The sequence below is a fragment of the Lactuca sativa genome, chromosome 2 (assembly GCF_002870075.4).
Source record: "Lactuca sativa cultivar Salinas chromosome 2, Lsat_Salinas_v11, whole genome shotgun sequence".
NCBI lineage: Eukaryota > Viridiplantae > Streptophyta > Magnoliopsida > Asterales > Asteraceae > Lactuca > Lactuca sativa.
This window is the reverse complement of record NC_056624.2, coordinates 235,931,207-235,946,284: the sequence shown is the minus strand read 5'-3', so window position 1 is coordinate 235,946,284 and position 15,078 is coordinate 235,931,207. Positions and strand designations below refer to the sequence as shown.

General features: G+C 36.7%; 1 protein-coding gene and 1 long non-coding RNA gene across 2 annotated transcripts; both read right to left on the bottom strand.

The window, feature by feature from the left end:
- Positions 1–7,201: 7,201 nt before the first annotated feature.
- Positions 7,202–8,487, bottom strand: LOC122196567 (uncharacterized). Its single transcript, XR_006188654.2, has 2 exons — positions 8,373–8,487; positions 7,202–8,046 (listed from the first exon to the last, which is right to left on the bottom strand). It is a non-coding gene; the product is annotated as an uncharacterized LOC122196567 (long non-coding RNA).
- A 2,790-nt stretch (positions 8,488–11,277) lies between these two features.
- Positions 11,278–14,414, bottom strand: LOC111920500 (uncharacterized). Its single transcript, XM_023916083.2, has 9 exons — positions 14,041–14,414; positions 13,587–13,830; positions 13,332–13,481; positions 12,711–12,768; positions 12,519–12,611; positions 12,315–12,380; positions 11,979–12,070; positions 11,700–11,759; positions 11,278–11,583 (listed from the first exon to the last, which is right to left on the bottom strand). Exons 1-9 carry the CDS (start codon positions 14,253–14,255, stop codon positions 11,368–11,370), a joined length of 1,194 nt encoding a protein of 397 aa, XP_023771851.1. The 5' UTR covers positions 14,256–14,414; the 3' UTR covers positions 11,278–11,367.
- Between the last annotated feature and the right edge of the window lie 664 nt (positions 14,415–15,078).

Genomic DNA, 15,078 nt, shown 5'->3' with positions numbered 1-15,078 from the left:
GACATTTGATGAATAAATAAAATTGTGTTATTTATGAGTAAATCTACTATCTTCTGTTGGTTATTTATCTATTGTTTCAATTTTTCGTGTTTTGACTTCCTGGATGATAGGATTATTCAAACAGTCCACAGTCAGTCATATTTTGGAAGTAAATATGAATGAAGATTGTCATGAATTTTTTGTAGATTGTCTAAAAGGTTTTGGGCATAGCAAAGGTTTGCTGCAAAGTTCATGAGTGCTTATGAATATGATTTGAGCATTGGAGTAAACCCATATTTGCTGGTATCACTTCGTCGTGTTTTACCATATGTGATCGCAAAGCGATAATATCATATAGTCTTAAAACTTAGAGATATGGTTGTTGTTTGCTGGTTGGTTATGCATTGATGATGTGCAAACACATCAGTAACTTGATGTTATAAAACGCATTATTGTGCATGATTCAATTAGTGAATAATAGATGCATATGAGTCGCAGTTGATCTGTTCCTTTTATTCTATGAGAATAAAAGTGATATCTTGGCCACTTGATGATTTGGTTTGACTTATGTGTCGGGCCTGGTCAGAATGAAGTTGACGTGTTCAACTAAATTCTATGTCAAACAAATCGTAAATCAAGGAACAAGTGTTGGACAATAAGCATTGTCAGCATGATATCCAGAACAGAGGATTATACGATCCCTTATCTAAAGGACAAGTTGATCAGAGTTGACAGCAAAGTATAAGAGCTACGATTGCTAATCGGATTCTGAAGAAATATGTGAGATATAGTTACTAGACTTATCCAAGTGGGAGACTATTGGAATAGTTTCTAAGCTCGTAACTATATTTGGTATGTATTTGACCCAGTTGTGCATGGTCCTTTTGGGTTGCCTTCATCAGAGCAACTTGACAAGGTAATTTATGGAGAGAGAGAGAGAGAGAGGATTTTATGATTTGTTAATATATTATAAGAATAATATATTAAAGTAGAAATCATATTATTTAATTAGTATTATTCATAAATTAATTGAGAATTAATTTGGTGACTAAAAGAGATTAATTAAATAAAGGGGGTATAAACTGTTAAATGTTTGATAGTTGAATATATGGGCTGGGAAACCTATTGGGTCAAAGGGAGAACGAAATTGTGATGGGGATCCATCAAAATTTCGTCCATAAGCCTTAATCCAGAAGGTTCCATGGGTTGCTTGGTCAATAAGCTGTCCATTAGGGTTTAGACTGAAACCCTAGCATCCAGTAGTATAAATAGGGACCCCTAGCTCCCAAATTCGACCACTTGCTTCCAAGGAAACCCTAGGGCCGAATTTAGCATCCTCCCACCTCTCTCATATAGTTTCCTTCTTGCTTGTGGTGTTTGTAAGCCATTAGAGGAGTTACATTTGTGACTCTAAGCTCAAGAGAAGAAGAGAAGAAGATCTAAGCCAATATTTGAAGAGTTAAACATCTAGATCTGATTCTATATGTTTCTCTTGTTATTTGTATGCTAGATTAGGGTTTGTAAGTCTTGGAATCAAAGCATGTTCAATAGAGAAACCTAGATCCAAGCATTAGGGTTTGTATGAGCACATAGGAATGTTTCTTATGCATAAAAACCATCATATATGTTATCTACAAAATTGTTGGGTATAACATGGGTAGATAGTTGATGTGTGGTGAAATAAAATGGTGAGAGACCTCGATGTTGTTGTTGATCTAGTCATCTAGTGGAGTATGGATGACAACCACAGACTCTTTCTAGACCGTCCAGTGGAACGCTGGCAGGTTCATAACCTGTAGGTGTTGTAAACGATGTGTTCACCGGTGTACACTATCCCCTCATGGTTACCTTTAGGACATTTATTGTCAAGGAAACCCCTTTGCAGTAATGTCCATCCCGATGAAAAATCCTAGACCATGTCCCTAGTGATAGTTGTTGTTTTAGGGACGTAAAGTGAGGATAACGGGAATGGGTAATCGGGTTATTGTTGGTTGGTGAAATTAAATATAATTATTTATTGTGGGTTAAAAACCTTATATGCTCACCAGGATCCCAAGCCTGACCCATTCAGTTTCTTTGAATTACTCGTAGTAGCGCGAGAGCATAAGTTGGACAACTTGTGAAGATATTTTGTTTATAGACCAGTAGTTGTAAATAACTGTTGTAAGGTCTATGTTGTACGGTTTATGCTTTTGGTCTGTATCGGAACATGACATCCCGAGTTTTGTTATATAATGAAAATACATTTCCTTAAGAAATGTTTTGATAAACTTTATTTTATCATATTGTGTTTTGGGAACAAATTCCGCAACTCTTTTAATCAAAGGATTACTCTGAAATTATTTTAAAAACATAAATTAAACCGGTCTTTTCTGGCCGTGAATTTGGGGATGTCACAGTATTCCCTCTTCATCGGGTTCAAGATCAACAGATAGAACATCAGACAAGACTGGATATGTATCTTCATCAGAGCTTTCACTATCAACACCTTCTTCTGCTTTCTCTTCCTCAATCCAGTCAAATAGAGGTTCATTCTAGTGATTAACGTATACACTAATCCCCCCCCCCCCATTAACATTTCTAGCATCAAGAAACCTAGTGTAATCATCATCATCTGTTAGTGGTCTCAGCCCATCTCTTAGTGACTTATGCCCTAGACAGTAGTAGACATTAGTACACCTCCGCTTAGTGTCTTTTTAAAGAATAAAAATGAACTCCTTGAATTCTATTCCACCAAAATTGACATCTCAAATTGACATTTTTATATGCTGGAAGTAAATAAGAGGTTTGGGGGAAAATATTCCCTCGTAGTGAACATCTATTGTAATAGAACTTGCTTTGTTTGCATTTGATGGACCAGCCATCATCGACTTCTCAAAGAGAATCTTCGATTACATGAGGACAGTTGAAGTATTTTGAGAGTGTTTGAAAAACCCTAATTTTCACCGAGCGAGAGTGTTTAAGGGGATACAGATGTAATAGAGCTTGTAAACAGACATACATAGGTGTAATAGCCATGTATTCGTTAATAATTTCTGCATACCCATGTTATTTTTCTAATTTTTAAAAATAAGTGTATTATCTTTTGTAACCGATTGCCAATGGGATGATATGTACAATGAAAGAACATTATTGGTAAAATGTATACATGCAAGACATATTAATGGTATTTTTTCTACAAAAAAAAATAATGATATTTTTTGTACAAACACAAAAAATAAGGGAAAATGACGTATAAGCGCTATAATGTTTTTAGGGTTTACCCATTTAGCCGTTTAACTTATTTTGTGGCTTAATAAGGTAACGAATTACTCTTTGTCTGGTCGATTAAGTCCTTATTTCAATTGTGAAGGGGTTAGCCATTCATTTTAAGTCCACCTCCTTCTACTAACACCACATCGGATGCTGACTGTGACTTTCGTCTAATGCCATGTCATTAATTAGTCGCTTCCTTCTTACTGTCGGTATATGATTTATAAAAGAGCCCTTTTACCTCCACTGTTCAACACTTCATCGATAAACCCTTTTTTGTGAGTTGCTTCTGAATCCTCAAGCATGGAACCTGTATTCTTACAAGTACATGTCCACTTCCAAGGAATGTTTGCCAGAAACCCCATACGCTACACCGGTGGAATTACTCAGAGGTTTTCGAACATTGATTTCACAAGAATGGACAAGGATGGGTATGTTGCGTTCATCGAAAGGTTCACTGGGGAAAAGTGTGAGAAGCTTTATTACTGCCAACCTGATATTGATTTTCCAAAAGGTTTGACTCTAATTTGCAATGACCCTGATTATTACGACTTCATAGCAATTGCATATGAATGTGGTGTTATACTCCCTATGTATGTAGACCATTTTGGGAATAGTAACATACAGGAATGGTTGGATGAACACAAAGACGAGTTTGTTGGTAACGTAAAGGAAGAAGTACTTAATGGTGCAGGACTGGTTAAGGAAGTTGCAACAGGGCATCAGGATGTGGGTGACACAATCGATGAGGAAGCGAATGGCGATGATGATGACGACGAGGATGAGGACGTCGATGACGATGGGGATGACCATCAGAAGCCTCATTTTTTTATAAAGGGTAATGAGATTCAGGTAGACATGGGTGAGAAAGCAGGTGTAGGTGAGTCTTTCGAAGAAGACATGGGTGACAATGAAGATGTTTATCCCGAATTGCTAGACATTTTCAATGATAAGCTCAATTGGAAGGAGCAGGAACCTGTTTTAGGTATGAGGTTTGAAAGTCCTAAGAAATCAAAACACATGCTTTGTAACTATGTTGTCGCGAATGGTTATCAATTATGTTTTGTTAAGAATGATACTAGACGATTACTTGTCAAATGTTGTGATGGAAAATGTACTTTTAGGCTTTTGGGTTCTTGGATGAGTGATGATAAGTATTTCCAGATAAAGTCTCTTATCGGTGAGCATAATTGTGCAAAAAATTTCAAATTCGGATCAACTGTGACTTACAAATGGATAGGGACCCACTTTAAGCACCAATTTTATAACAATCAAAAGATGAGCGTCCGATTTCTTAGAGAGGAGGTAAAAACCGCTTTTGGTATTAATGTGAGTATGAGTCAGTGTAGGAGAGCCAAGAAGTACGCATTGAGTCTAGCTGAAGGCACAATAGCTGAAAATTATCCAAGAATATGGTCATATGGTGAGGAGATTAGAAGATCAAATCCTGGATCCACAATTAAAATTTGTGTTGATTCAATGCCTGATGGTAAGAATTATTTCAGCAAAATATGCATATGTTTTGCTTCAGTAAAAGAGGGATGGAGTGGAGGATGCAGGAGGATCATTAACCTAGATGGTTGTTTTCTGAAAAGTTTTTGTCAAGGGGAGTTGCTTTGTGTTGTGGCTAGAGATGCTAACAATGGAATATTCCCGATTTCTTGGGCAGTTGTTTGTGTGGAAAACAAAGAGAATTGGAAATGGTTCATAGAAACTCTTTCAAAAGATTTGCAATGTTGGAATGATGGACATGGTTTGGTTCTAATTTCGGATCAACACAAGGTATGGTTCAAAACTAGTGCATGTTCTAAAATTACTAATTGCTATTCTAATTTCAAACATTAATGTGACTTATGTAGGGTTTGATTGAGGCAGTAAAGGAAGTATTTCCAGCAGCCGAACATAGGCAGTGTGCTAGACATATCTATGCGAATTTTAGAAAAAGATTTAGTGGATCCAAGTTTGAAAATCTATTTTGGAAAGCGAGCAAGGCAACAACTGAAGCACAATTTAATGTAGTTATGAAAGAGATTGGAAAATTAAATCCGGAAGCAATTGTGCATCTTATGGATAGAGATCCAAAGACTTGGTCTTTGGCTTTTTTCAGAGTTCATAATTCTTGTGAGTCAATAGAGAATGGTTTTTCAGAGAGTTTTAATAGTGTTATTTTGGATACCTGGAAAAAACCAATAATAAGCATGTTAAAGGACATTCGTATATATGTGATGCAAAGGATGGTGACTATGAAACTAACCGGACAAGGATGGAATCCTTATTCTGTTTGTACAAATATCAGAATACGGTTGAATATGCTCCAGACTGAGCAAAGGTTTGTACATTTATCCAATTACATTAGTACCTTACTCTTCACATCTCATGATATTTGCGTTTTCATAAATATATATATATATATATATATATATATATATATATATATATATATATATATATATATATATATATATATGCATTGGCAGGTCATATCTTGTGGGGGAATGAAGTTTGAGGCAAGGAAAATGGACAAGGCGTTTACTGTTGATGTTGAAAAAAAGGATTGCAGCTGCAAGCTATGGCAACTTAATGGATATGGCTGTGTACACTCAGTTGCCACCTTAGCCTACTTAAATATCACACCCGATGGTCTATATGTAGATCCAATGTACTTGGCTGCATTATACCATAATACTTACAAACAGCCAATCCATGGGATGAATGGAAAAAATATGTGGCCTTCTACTGACTTGATACCCGCTTTGCCTCCATTAAAAAGACGTATTCCAGGTAGACTAACAATAAAGAGAAGAATAGATGCTTCTGAACGGATAGGAAAACACACCGTCTCCAAGGTAGGGAAGAAAGTTTCTTGTAACATATGTAAGGAGAAAGGACACAACAAGGCTACTTGTAGTAAAGGTGTAGGGACATCCAAACAAAATGGAACAAAGAAACAAAAAACTATACCTACGTAGGAGTCTGTAAACGTTGCCACAGGGGTTGGGGATGATGAGGTAATGGTAGATTCTAGTGATGCTTTGGAGAGGACTAGTAAGGGAGAGCGGATGGTGGGAGTTAATGGACGGGAGGAAGGGGTGAAGGTCAATGCTCGTGTTCATCAAGTTAAGCATGTTAAACTGCTTAACAAACGAAAGAAGTCAGAAAGAATCATTAAAATGAAGCTTGCAAAAAATGTGGGAGGTGAAGGTAGCAGTCTTGCAACGGCCATGGAGTTGGATTAGATAATTGTTTGTTATTTGTAGTGAATGTGTGTTGCAATAAACAAATGATCTATGTATGTTCTTTTATGGTCTACTATGTTGTTTTGTTGTGTGGTAAGTTGCTATATGGTATGTTATTGTTGTCCCGTGCCACGAATATGTAGGGGTTTTATGGGCATTTTAGTCATTACAAAGTAAATTGACCAATTTGGATGTGGGGGTAATTAAGTCATTATAAATTGACCATTTTGGATGTGGGGGTAATTAAGTCATTGTAAATTGACCATTTTGGATGTGGAGGTAATTAAGTCAATTTAATTGACCATTTTGGGCGTGGGGATAACTACGTCCTTGTAAATTAACCATTTTGGATGTGGGGGTAATTTAGTCATTGTTAATTGACCATTTTGGGTGTGGGGGTAATTAAGTCATTGTCAAAAGCAGAATACTTGTGACTTAATCCATTCAACATGAAAAAGTCCATCTTTAGAAAACTTTATTTTTCTTTTCCAAAAAAGGTTTGCAGACAAGCAGACACAATGCACCGTGTGCAAAGGTATTGTTTAGTTTTATCCTTTTTCCCAAACTGCACCATTTTTGGTCCCTGTCTATGTGCATTAAAAAGGTGTATTCATTTTGTTTTGGCTTGTGGTCCCGTCCCAGTCGTTGGACATCCACATGATTGGCTTGGGAACAAGTTATTGAAACATATATAATCCCCAAATGTTTCTTTCTTTCATGCACACATACAGATATAGGTGTAAGACAATTTTTTTTAATAATAACATATTAAAACACATTTCAGCCATGGGTTTGTTTACATCACTTTCTGCTATTGAATAACCTATTACAGAGATCATCGACAAAAAACTTCATCGAAAAACGATGACCATCAGCAGCCCAGGCAACACCACCATCAAATCTACACACCAACATCACAAACTAATGCCAGCAACACACACAAAATCTACTACTAATATTGACATTAAACAACATAAATAACACACCAAAACACAAACCCAAGACTGAAATGCTTCAACCTACACAACTTTTTTTAGTTAAAGAACATATACATCACCATAGACACAGTAACTACACCAACAATCTCAATACAATACTTCAGCTTCTTACATTTGTTGTGCTAGAAGACCATCTTCACATATGCTCCTTGCAGAGAAACGAACTGATTTTTAAGATCAGCAACGAGATTTGAGATATCCAACTGACCTGCATGAACGTCATCGACCTCACGGTTCATGGCATCCAAGTCTCGATTAACTGCCTGACGGAGCTCACGCAACTGGTCATGGATGTCCTCCCGTATAAGAGACAGTTTCAGCTGGATTTGCAGTAGATTGATGGCCATGTCTTCGTTGGTTACACCATTCGAATGATTCTCATCCATGTAACGGTGGTAGTTCGCAGATGTGTTATTTTAGGTCAAGGAAGTCTTGAGTTTATATGGAGGCGCTTGAACATTCGATCCTTGCTCCTTACGATTCGCCTTCAATACGACGTCGTTGCGGTAGTTCGACGCTTTAAATTCTTGCCATGTCATCGCTTACGTGTTAGGCTAGGTTTATGTGACAGCATATATCGGCTACAATAGGTGAAATGGATTATATTGATAGGTAACAGATACTTCGTTCCCTTATTAAACCATAAAATAAATTAAGTGGCTAAATGGGTAAACCCTAAAAACATTATAGGGTCTATACGTCATTTTCCCAAAAAATAAAGACATTTAACTTTAAAGTTATTTTTCCAAATTTAAAATAAATAAATAAAAATAATAGAAAAGAGGGACCCATTTTGTGGTTTGCTTATTTTGCATGTTTGGTTCGTCTTCCCAAAAAGAATATAAAGAAAGAAAGAAAGAATTCCAGCAAATCAACGATGTAAAAGCGGGAATAAGTTAACAAATACCTGCAAAATGCGCATAACCGATCATATCCTCCTCCGGTTGTCCGTTAATCGTCTTCATCCATTAATCCATGCTCTTCCGAAACCCCAACTTCCTTTTATCTGCTTTAGGGTTTCAATTGCGATCGGAATATCTCGAGCAGCAAGGCGAGCAAGATTAGCTCGCCTCCGTCACCATGCCCAACGAATCTCTCTCCCTCCCTTTTTTCATCATTTCCGTGGTAGTAATCGCTTGGGCCCTCCCTAGCACGGCCAATCGAGATTTCCTTCGGCTACCATCCGATGACATATCAGCCTCTCTCTGTCCCGACCCGATTACTCCCGGGTCATGCCCAGTGAAGTGCTTCAGAACGGCTCCCGTGTGCGGCGTGAATAATGTCACATATTGGTGCGGATGTGCGGAGGCGGTCTGTGCCGGTACACGGGTGGCCAAGTTAGGGTTTTGTGAGTTTGAAAATGGAGGCAGCGGGCCGGTATCAGGTCAGGCACTTCTGTTGGTTCACATACTTTGGCTTATTCTCCTTGGATTCTTCGTCTTATTAGGCCTCCTCTGAGCCTCAGCCTCAGGAATGGATCCATCAATCAACACTCATGTTGATTACAATGGTTTGAAGTAGTTTTTGATGTTTGGTATATTTGGATTTGTATTCTTTGTATATTTGGATTTGTATATAATACATGAGGAAAGATAGGAAGTAGTTTTTGATGTTTGGTATCATTCTTCTGAATCAAGATAAGATAGCCCTTACTTTTTATGTATGTGTGTGTGTTTTTTAGCAAACATGAGATATTGCATCTTTGAGTATATGCCATGGCGTAATTTGGGTTGTTAGTTAGTTGTATGTATGATGTATCTACCTGGTCCTCTTAATTAGTAGGCTTAAGTTTCAAACAACCTAGTCAGGACTATATGGATTGTTACCGTTCGTCCTTTTAAACCTCTAGTCATTAATCATATGGACGTATGCAAGTAAGTATAGGTATATTATTTAATATGATAAAAACCTACGCAACTCCACTCCTTCCGAGCATGAAATTTGAATTCTTGATTTTGTTTTCCCAAATTTCTTTCAGTTGATATAGAGGAACCAACGGGCAAAGAATGAATGAACCGTGCATCATGAATGGGTGTCAAAGAGTTGTACTAGAACAGATGAAGCTGGCTTTTATATATAGAATAAAAAGAAGGGTAAGGTTGCTTTTATAGATAGAATAAAAAGAAGTGTAAATGTTAATGTGGTCCAACCATCTTTCTAGTTATGGTTTAAATGGTCCCTATTGTTTTTTTTTTTCACACTTGAAAGGAACGAAGTTTTACTTTACCGGCTAAATTGGTCCAGCTACCTGTTTTAACAAGTAAACCATACACGTCATAGCTTGCTCATGAGGTGGACTGTTTGGGGTTGACTGCACTTTTGGGCATAGTTTGCTCAAAAACTCATCGTTAATGGTCTTATTCATTGGATTGCAATCTACGTGTTCAAGGTCATCGTGTACATTACCTTGCAGTTCATACGGGCAATTCTGCACAAATCCCTCATAATGATTGTCTTCCGCAACGCTCTCATCAAGTTGCCCATCAATAATCCACCGTTGCACATTCACACCTATATGATCCATGTATACATCAACGACACAAGCAACAGCATACCCAACTTCGATGAAGTCCTGGTAGTCTATTTCAGTAGCTAAATCCATCAGGAAAGTCTTTTCCAGGCATGCAAAAATAAACATTTGCACACATTTCATTTGCAAACCTTTGTAGGAAGTTAACAAACTCGTTTCTGTTCATTCCAGCAAAATCAACATCTTCGAACCTTTGTTCCACTCCATCCGTATAACTAATTTCGAGGTATCTTATAAAAAACCCAGCAAAAGTGAAGATCGATCTTCATGTAAACCGCCATGACAATGTGATTTTGCAGACAAAAAGTACGACAAAAAGGGGTTGAAGATAGTCGGAGGGTTTTTATAAAATGTGTTTTGTAGGGCAAGCTCATTAAACGAGAAAGTTACATGGCATTTTAGGTGGATAAATTTCGATGAGGTGTGTTCATAATATGATGAGTAGAATAGTGTTAACTAGCTCACCCCTTCCACTTTGAACAAAATGTCTTTAAAAATTGTTTTTTAAGTTTTTGTTCCTCTCAAGTGCGAAAAAAAAATAATAGAAACCATTTAAACCATAACTAGAAAGATAGTTTGGCCATAGCGATATTTACCCTAAAAAGAATGTTTCCTTGACTTGAATGGAGGTGGAATATTAGGGAAGTGTTGTTTTCGGCTTTGGCCATGAAAATGCTTTCACAGTTGGATTCACCTCAAACTTCATCTACTGCCAGCTTACGCGAAGTGAATTTGTGATAGGGTGTTTTGACAATTATTTTTTTTGGTAGTTAAACCATATGTTCCTTTAAGTTCATACTACCTACCAAGCACGCACTACGTCTTTAAACAATTTTAACATCAATAACGATAATTCATAATTCTCGTTTGCAAAAGGCTCAAGATATATATGTTTACAGCTTCTCTTCCATTGCTGTCGGCCAATTACACAAAATTAATCAATCAGTAGCAAAACAATTCATACTTGATTGATTCATGGAAAACAGGCAAATTTTGGGAAGTAACTCAAAAAATCATAAGCCTTCTTTGTCTTCTCTTATTAAGATGAAGCAAACAAGCAGTCAATCCAAGATGACATATTGTAAAATGATCCTTGAAGAAAAGGGTTGGGTTATTTTCAACTGTTTGTCTAGACCCATAGAAAATCACATTTGCATTTTTCAATTTTTTTAACTAATAAGACTAAAAAAAAGTGAAACTATATGCAAAAAAAAAAAAAAAAAAAAAAAAAAAAAAAAAAAAACGAGGTGTATGGGGGGGGGACATGACATGACATGCTGTCTTGACCAAAAACCAAATCTCATCGGACTGAGTACAAAGTAAAATAGTAAGTTGAATGGCTATGTAGTTTATCAATAGAATGGAATTTTATTTAATTCTTCCTTTTGTCTTGAAGAGAAAAGACTGGTGATCCTCCTAGGAGGCTAGAATGAGAATGAGTGTCATGTTTAGTGCTGTTGGCTTCTGCAGCTGTTGAGTCGCTGGTATGTCCAGGACCGGGACCGATTAAGCTTTTGTATATGTTGAGAGCCTGAGCCATGATGCTGGCAGGGTTCGAAGCATTCATAGGAAGCAACAATGTCGTCCCCTATATACAATTACAACCACAACCACAAACAAAATAAAATAAAATAAAGGTAAAAGTAAAAGTAGCAAATAGCAAATTGCAAGCAATGCATGATGAATGCTAAAAAACCCACTCACCTCCTTTGCCACATTTCCAAAAGCATTGATGTATTGTTCTGCAACTCGCAAGCTTGCTGCCTGCAAACACCCAACCACCTTTCAGCTTCAACCATCACCCACAGACAGTCTAAACTGAATTTTCACATATTCCACAAGCACAACCAAAAACTGGACATGCTCAAAATAAACATCATCCCATTCCTATCCCTATCTTATATAGACGAGTCATAAATCATAAATCTTAAACTAAAAAGGCCAAAAGACTAAACTATGCAATTACAGAACAGAGGAGCTTACCTCAACTCCTCCACTTTCTTTAAGGGCTTGAGAAACCAAAGCAATGCCTTTGTTTGTTGCTTGTGCTTTAGCCAAAATAGCCTCTGCTTCCCCTGAATTATTAACAAAAAATAATACCAACCTTAAAAAATCTCCATTTATCACCAATCTTACAATGCAACAGAACCCAACCCATTAAAATGGTAAACTTCACATGATGACAAGTAAACCAGTACCCCACCATAAAGGCATAAACCCTTCTCCATACAGATTGATTGTCTTTCATTAAGCCCAACCGTATCTATCTGCTGAATACATCTAAACTTATGCTACTTAGTTTATATGTTGCCAACTTACCCTGAGCTTCCAACATCATCGAGCTCTTCTTTCCATCAGCAATGTTAATGTGTGCTTGTCTTTCTCCTGAAAAATACAAAATTACAGACCTCACTTGTAATATAATATATGTATGTGTGTATATATACACATACACACATACAAGAATCTGGGTTTTATTAAATCTAAATACAAACATATCAGAGCGTGGAAGGGTTTTATTACCTTCAGACTCAAGAATCTGGGCTCTCTTTTTACGCTCTGCTTCTGCCTGCATCTCCATAGCTGCTTTTACACCGGGTGGAGGAGATATATCCCCTATAGACAAAACACATTAGTGAAGAAAAATTGGAGATAACAAAGTATTGCCCTAAATTACCAACTTAAATTAAGTTCGACTAAAATAATATAAGTTACTTATTTCATATCGAAGACATTGCAAACCCCAATCTCTTGCAGCTTCATTGATAGCTATCTGCAAAAAAATACATTGTTACAGATATTAGTTCTATTCAAATTAATTTTCATACTGCCAACTGTTTTTTATCATATTGATAAAGAGAGGAAGAAATTATTATTAAAATGAGATCTGATTATGTGTTTACTGAAGTGTTTTAAGCCATTATTTATCTTACAAAATTAAAGTGTACCAAGAAGTTTCCGAATTGTAAGAATATCTTTGCAAAGCTTAATCAATTCCACAACGTAAATATGCATCCAAATGAAGCAATTATATCTATTGTTGCATGAAACCCTAATGGGTTTCATAATACAATCATCTTTTAACCTAACCATGGCCTTCCAAATAAATATGTTTCACCTGTCCTAGATACCACATATAATAACAATATGTAGAACACTTTTTAAAGGACCATCTGTTCTGACAGTATGTTTTCTTAAAGGTCCTACTTCCTATACAATTCTGCTTTTACGCACACAGATATATTTCACAAAAATGAGCCTAGCGCAGTACACTAAGATCATTCTAGTTAAAAAAAATGGCATATAATAAAAACACAAATGGAATGAGAAACCCACCACTATCTTTACATTCAGTGTGTCTCTTTCTTCAAATGTTTTATCAAGAGTGATCTTGCCAAGCTCACTACGCATGGTTGTCTGTGCAAGCTGAATGACAGCATATAGTGGATTCTCCACTCCATATGATGCCAACTTAGGGTCAACGATCTGTATTCAGGATATTCAAATACCCAGCAGAAATAATAATCATTAAATCGGTCAACTGGAAATTTGAAATCGTAAATCACCAATAATGCATCTGCATCACCACACCTTAACATAGAGCACCCCATCAATCAAGATGCTGACATTGTCCTTGGTAATGGCAGATTGATCTGGGACAGGAATTGCTTCTTCTTTGAGAGAATGCACATAGGCAATTTTGTCGACAAAAGGAATCAACAAGTGAATCCCAGGTTCCAAGGTCTTAGCGTACTTTCCAAACCTTTCAATCACGAAAGCCTTCTTCTCAGGTACTATCCGGATGCCCCAATTAACAGGTGGCGGAGTATCATAACTAAAAGTTCAATCAATCATAATATGTCATTGAGCAATCAAATTCAAATTCATATATCCGAAAATCGTGATCATGAATGAAATTACGCGTGCCAAATAGTTTTTGTTAGCTTCACACGGAATCCACTAGCACGTGTGTGGTTCAAAATTAGCAAATGATTAAGAGTATATATGATTGTATGGAAATATATGTAACATGGGTTGATATTACCTGTTGATGGGATCGCGAGAGGAGCGGAAATGACGGACGTTGGAGGGGGAGGATGACAGCGGCCGATGAGGTGACGAGTGATTAGAGGAAGTGATAGATGATTGGTTGAGAATGGAAGATGATGAAGTTGAGAATGCTCTAAACGGCGATTGTTGAGCCTTGTTGAGTGATCTGAGTGCGTGAATCGCGGTATGGGATCTCAAGAACCGATTCATGGCTATCAAATTGGTAATGGTAAGGAAAGGAGATAGGAACAGGAAGAATGGGGGTATTGAGAAAAAGCCCTAGTTAAACCCAAGAGGCGAGACGTCGCTCTTTGTGTCTTGCTCCCCAAGACTAGTCTACGCTTCGAGTAAATCTACCCATAAAAAAGCGTAAGTCAGTCACGTCCCACTCCCGCGGTCCTGCCCCATTTAAACCCAAAAATTAACCCCTACGAACCTTATTGGTTTCGATGATAAAGTGAATCCAAATTGATTTTGGTTTTCAAAACATATATCCGTATAGTCTAAACTAAATTAAGATCTTATCGGATCCGATTCAATTACAATTCGATTAGATCAGTTTTTATAATTCGGTTTCAAAAACCGAAACATTTTAAAACGACATATAATTATAATATTATCGAATTTTACCTAAGAAGCGAAAACAATTTATTTGGTTGTGATTTGAAATTAATAAACAACTACTAAGAAGGTATATAAGCAGTGGCGGCCCTGGGGTGGTGCCGGCGGTGCGGTCGCACCGGGCCTCCGATCTTGGGGGGCCTCCGATTTTTGGGATAATTTATAGTTATAGTATTGGTATTTTTGTGAAATCTATTTTTATGTTTTATCAATAAATAAAATTAGCCCGGTAACATTTGGTTCCAATTTTAGATGCATTTTAATTTTAAAAAAAAATCAACAAAAATCAAAATCTAATCATAAATTTAAAATTTATCAACAATTTAAGGAAAATATCTATATCCAAAAAAAAATGCAAATCTGTTTTCTTTATAAATTTTAGAAAACGTTTTTATTTTTTATAAACTCACCA

Bases quoted from the DNA above. Each gene is read 5' to 3' on its own strand.
- LOC111920500 (XM_023916083.2), bottom strand. From the start codon at position 14,255: ATGAATCGGTTCTTGAGATCCCATACCGCGATTCACGCACTCAGATCA. The intron at 12,071-12,314 runs GTAAGTTGGCAA...TTAATAATTCAG, and splicing joins GATGATGTTGGAAGCTCAGG to GGGAAGCAGAGGCTATTTTG. The intron at 11,760-11,978 runs GTAAGCTCCTCT...GGGTGTTTGCAG, and splicing joins AAGAAAGTGGAGGAGTTGAG to GCAGCAAGCTTGCGAGTTGC.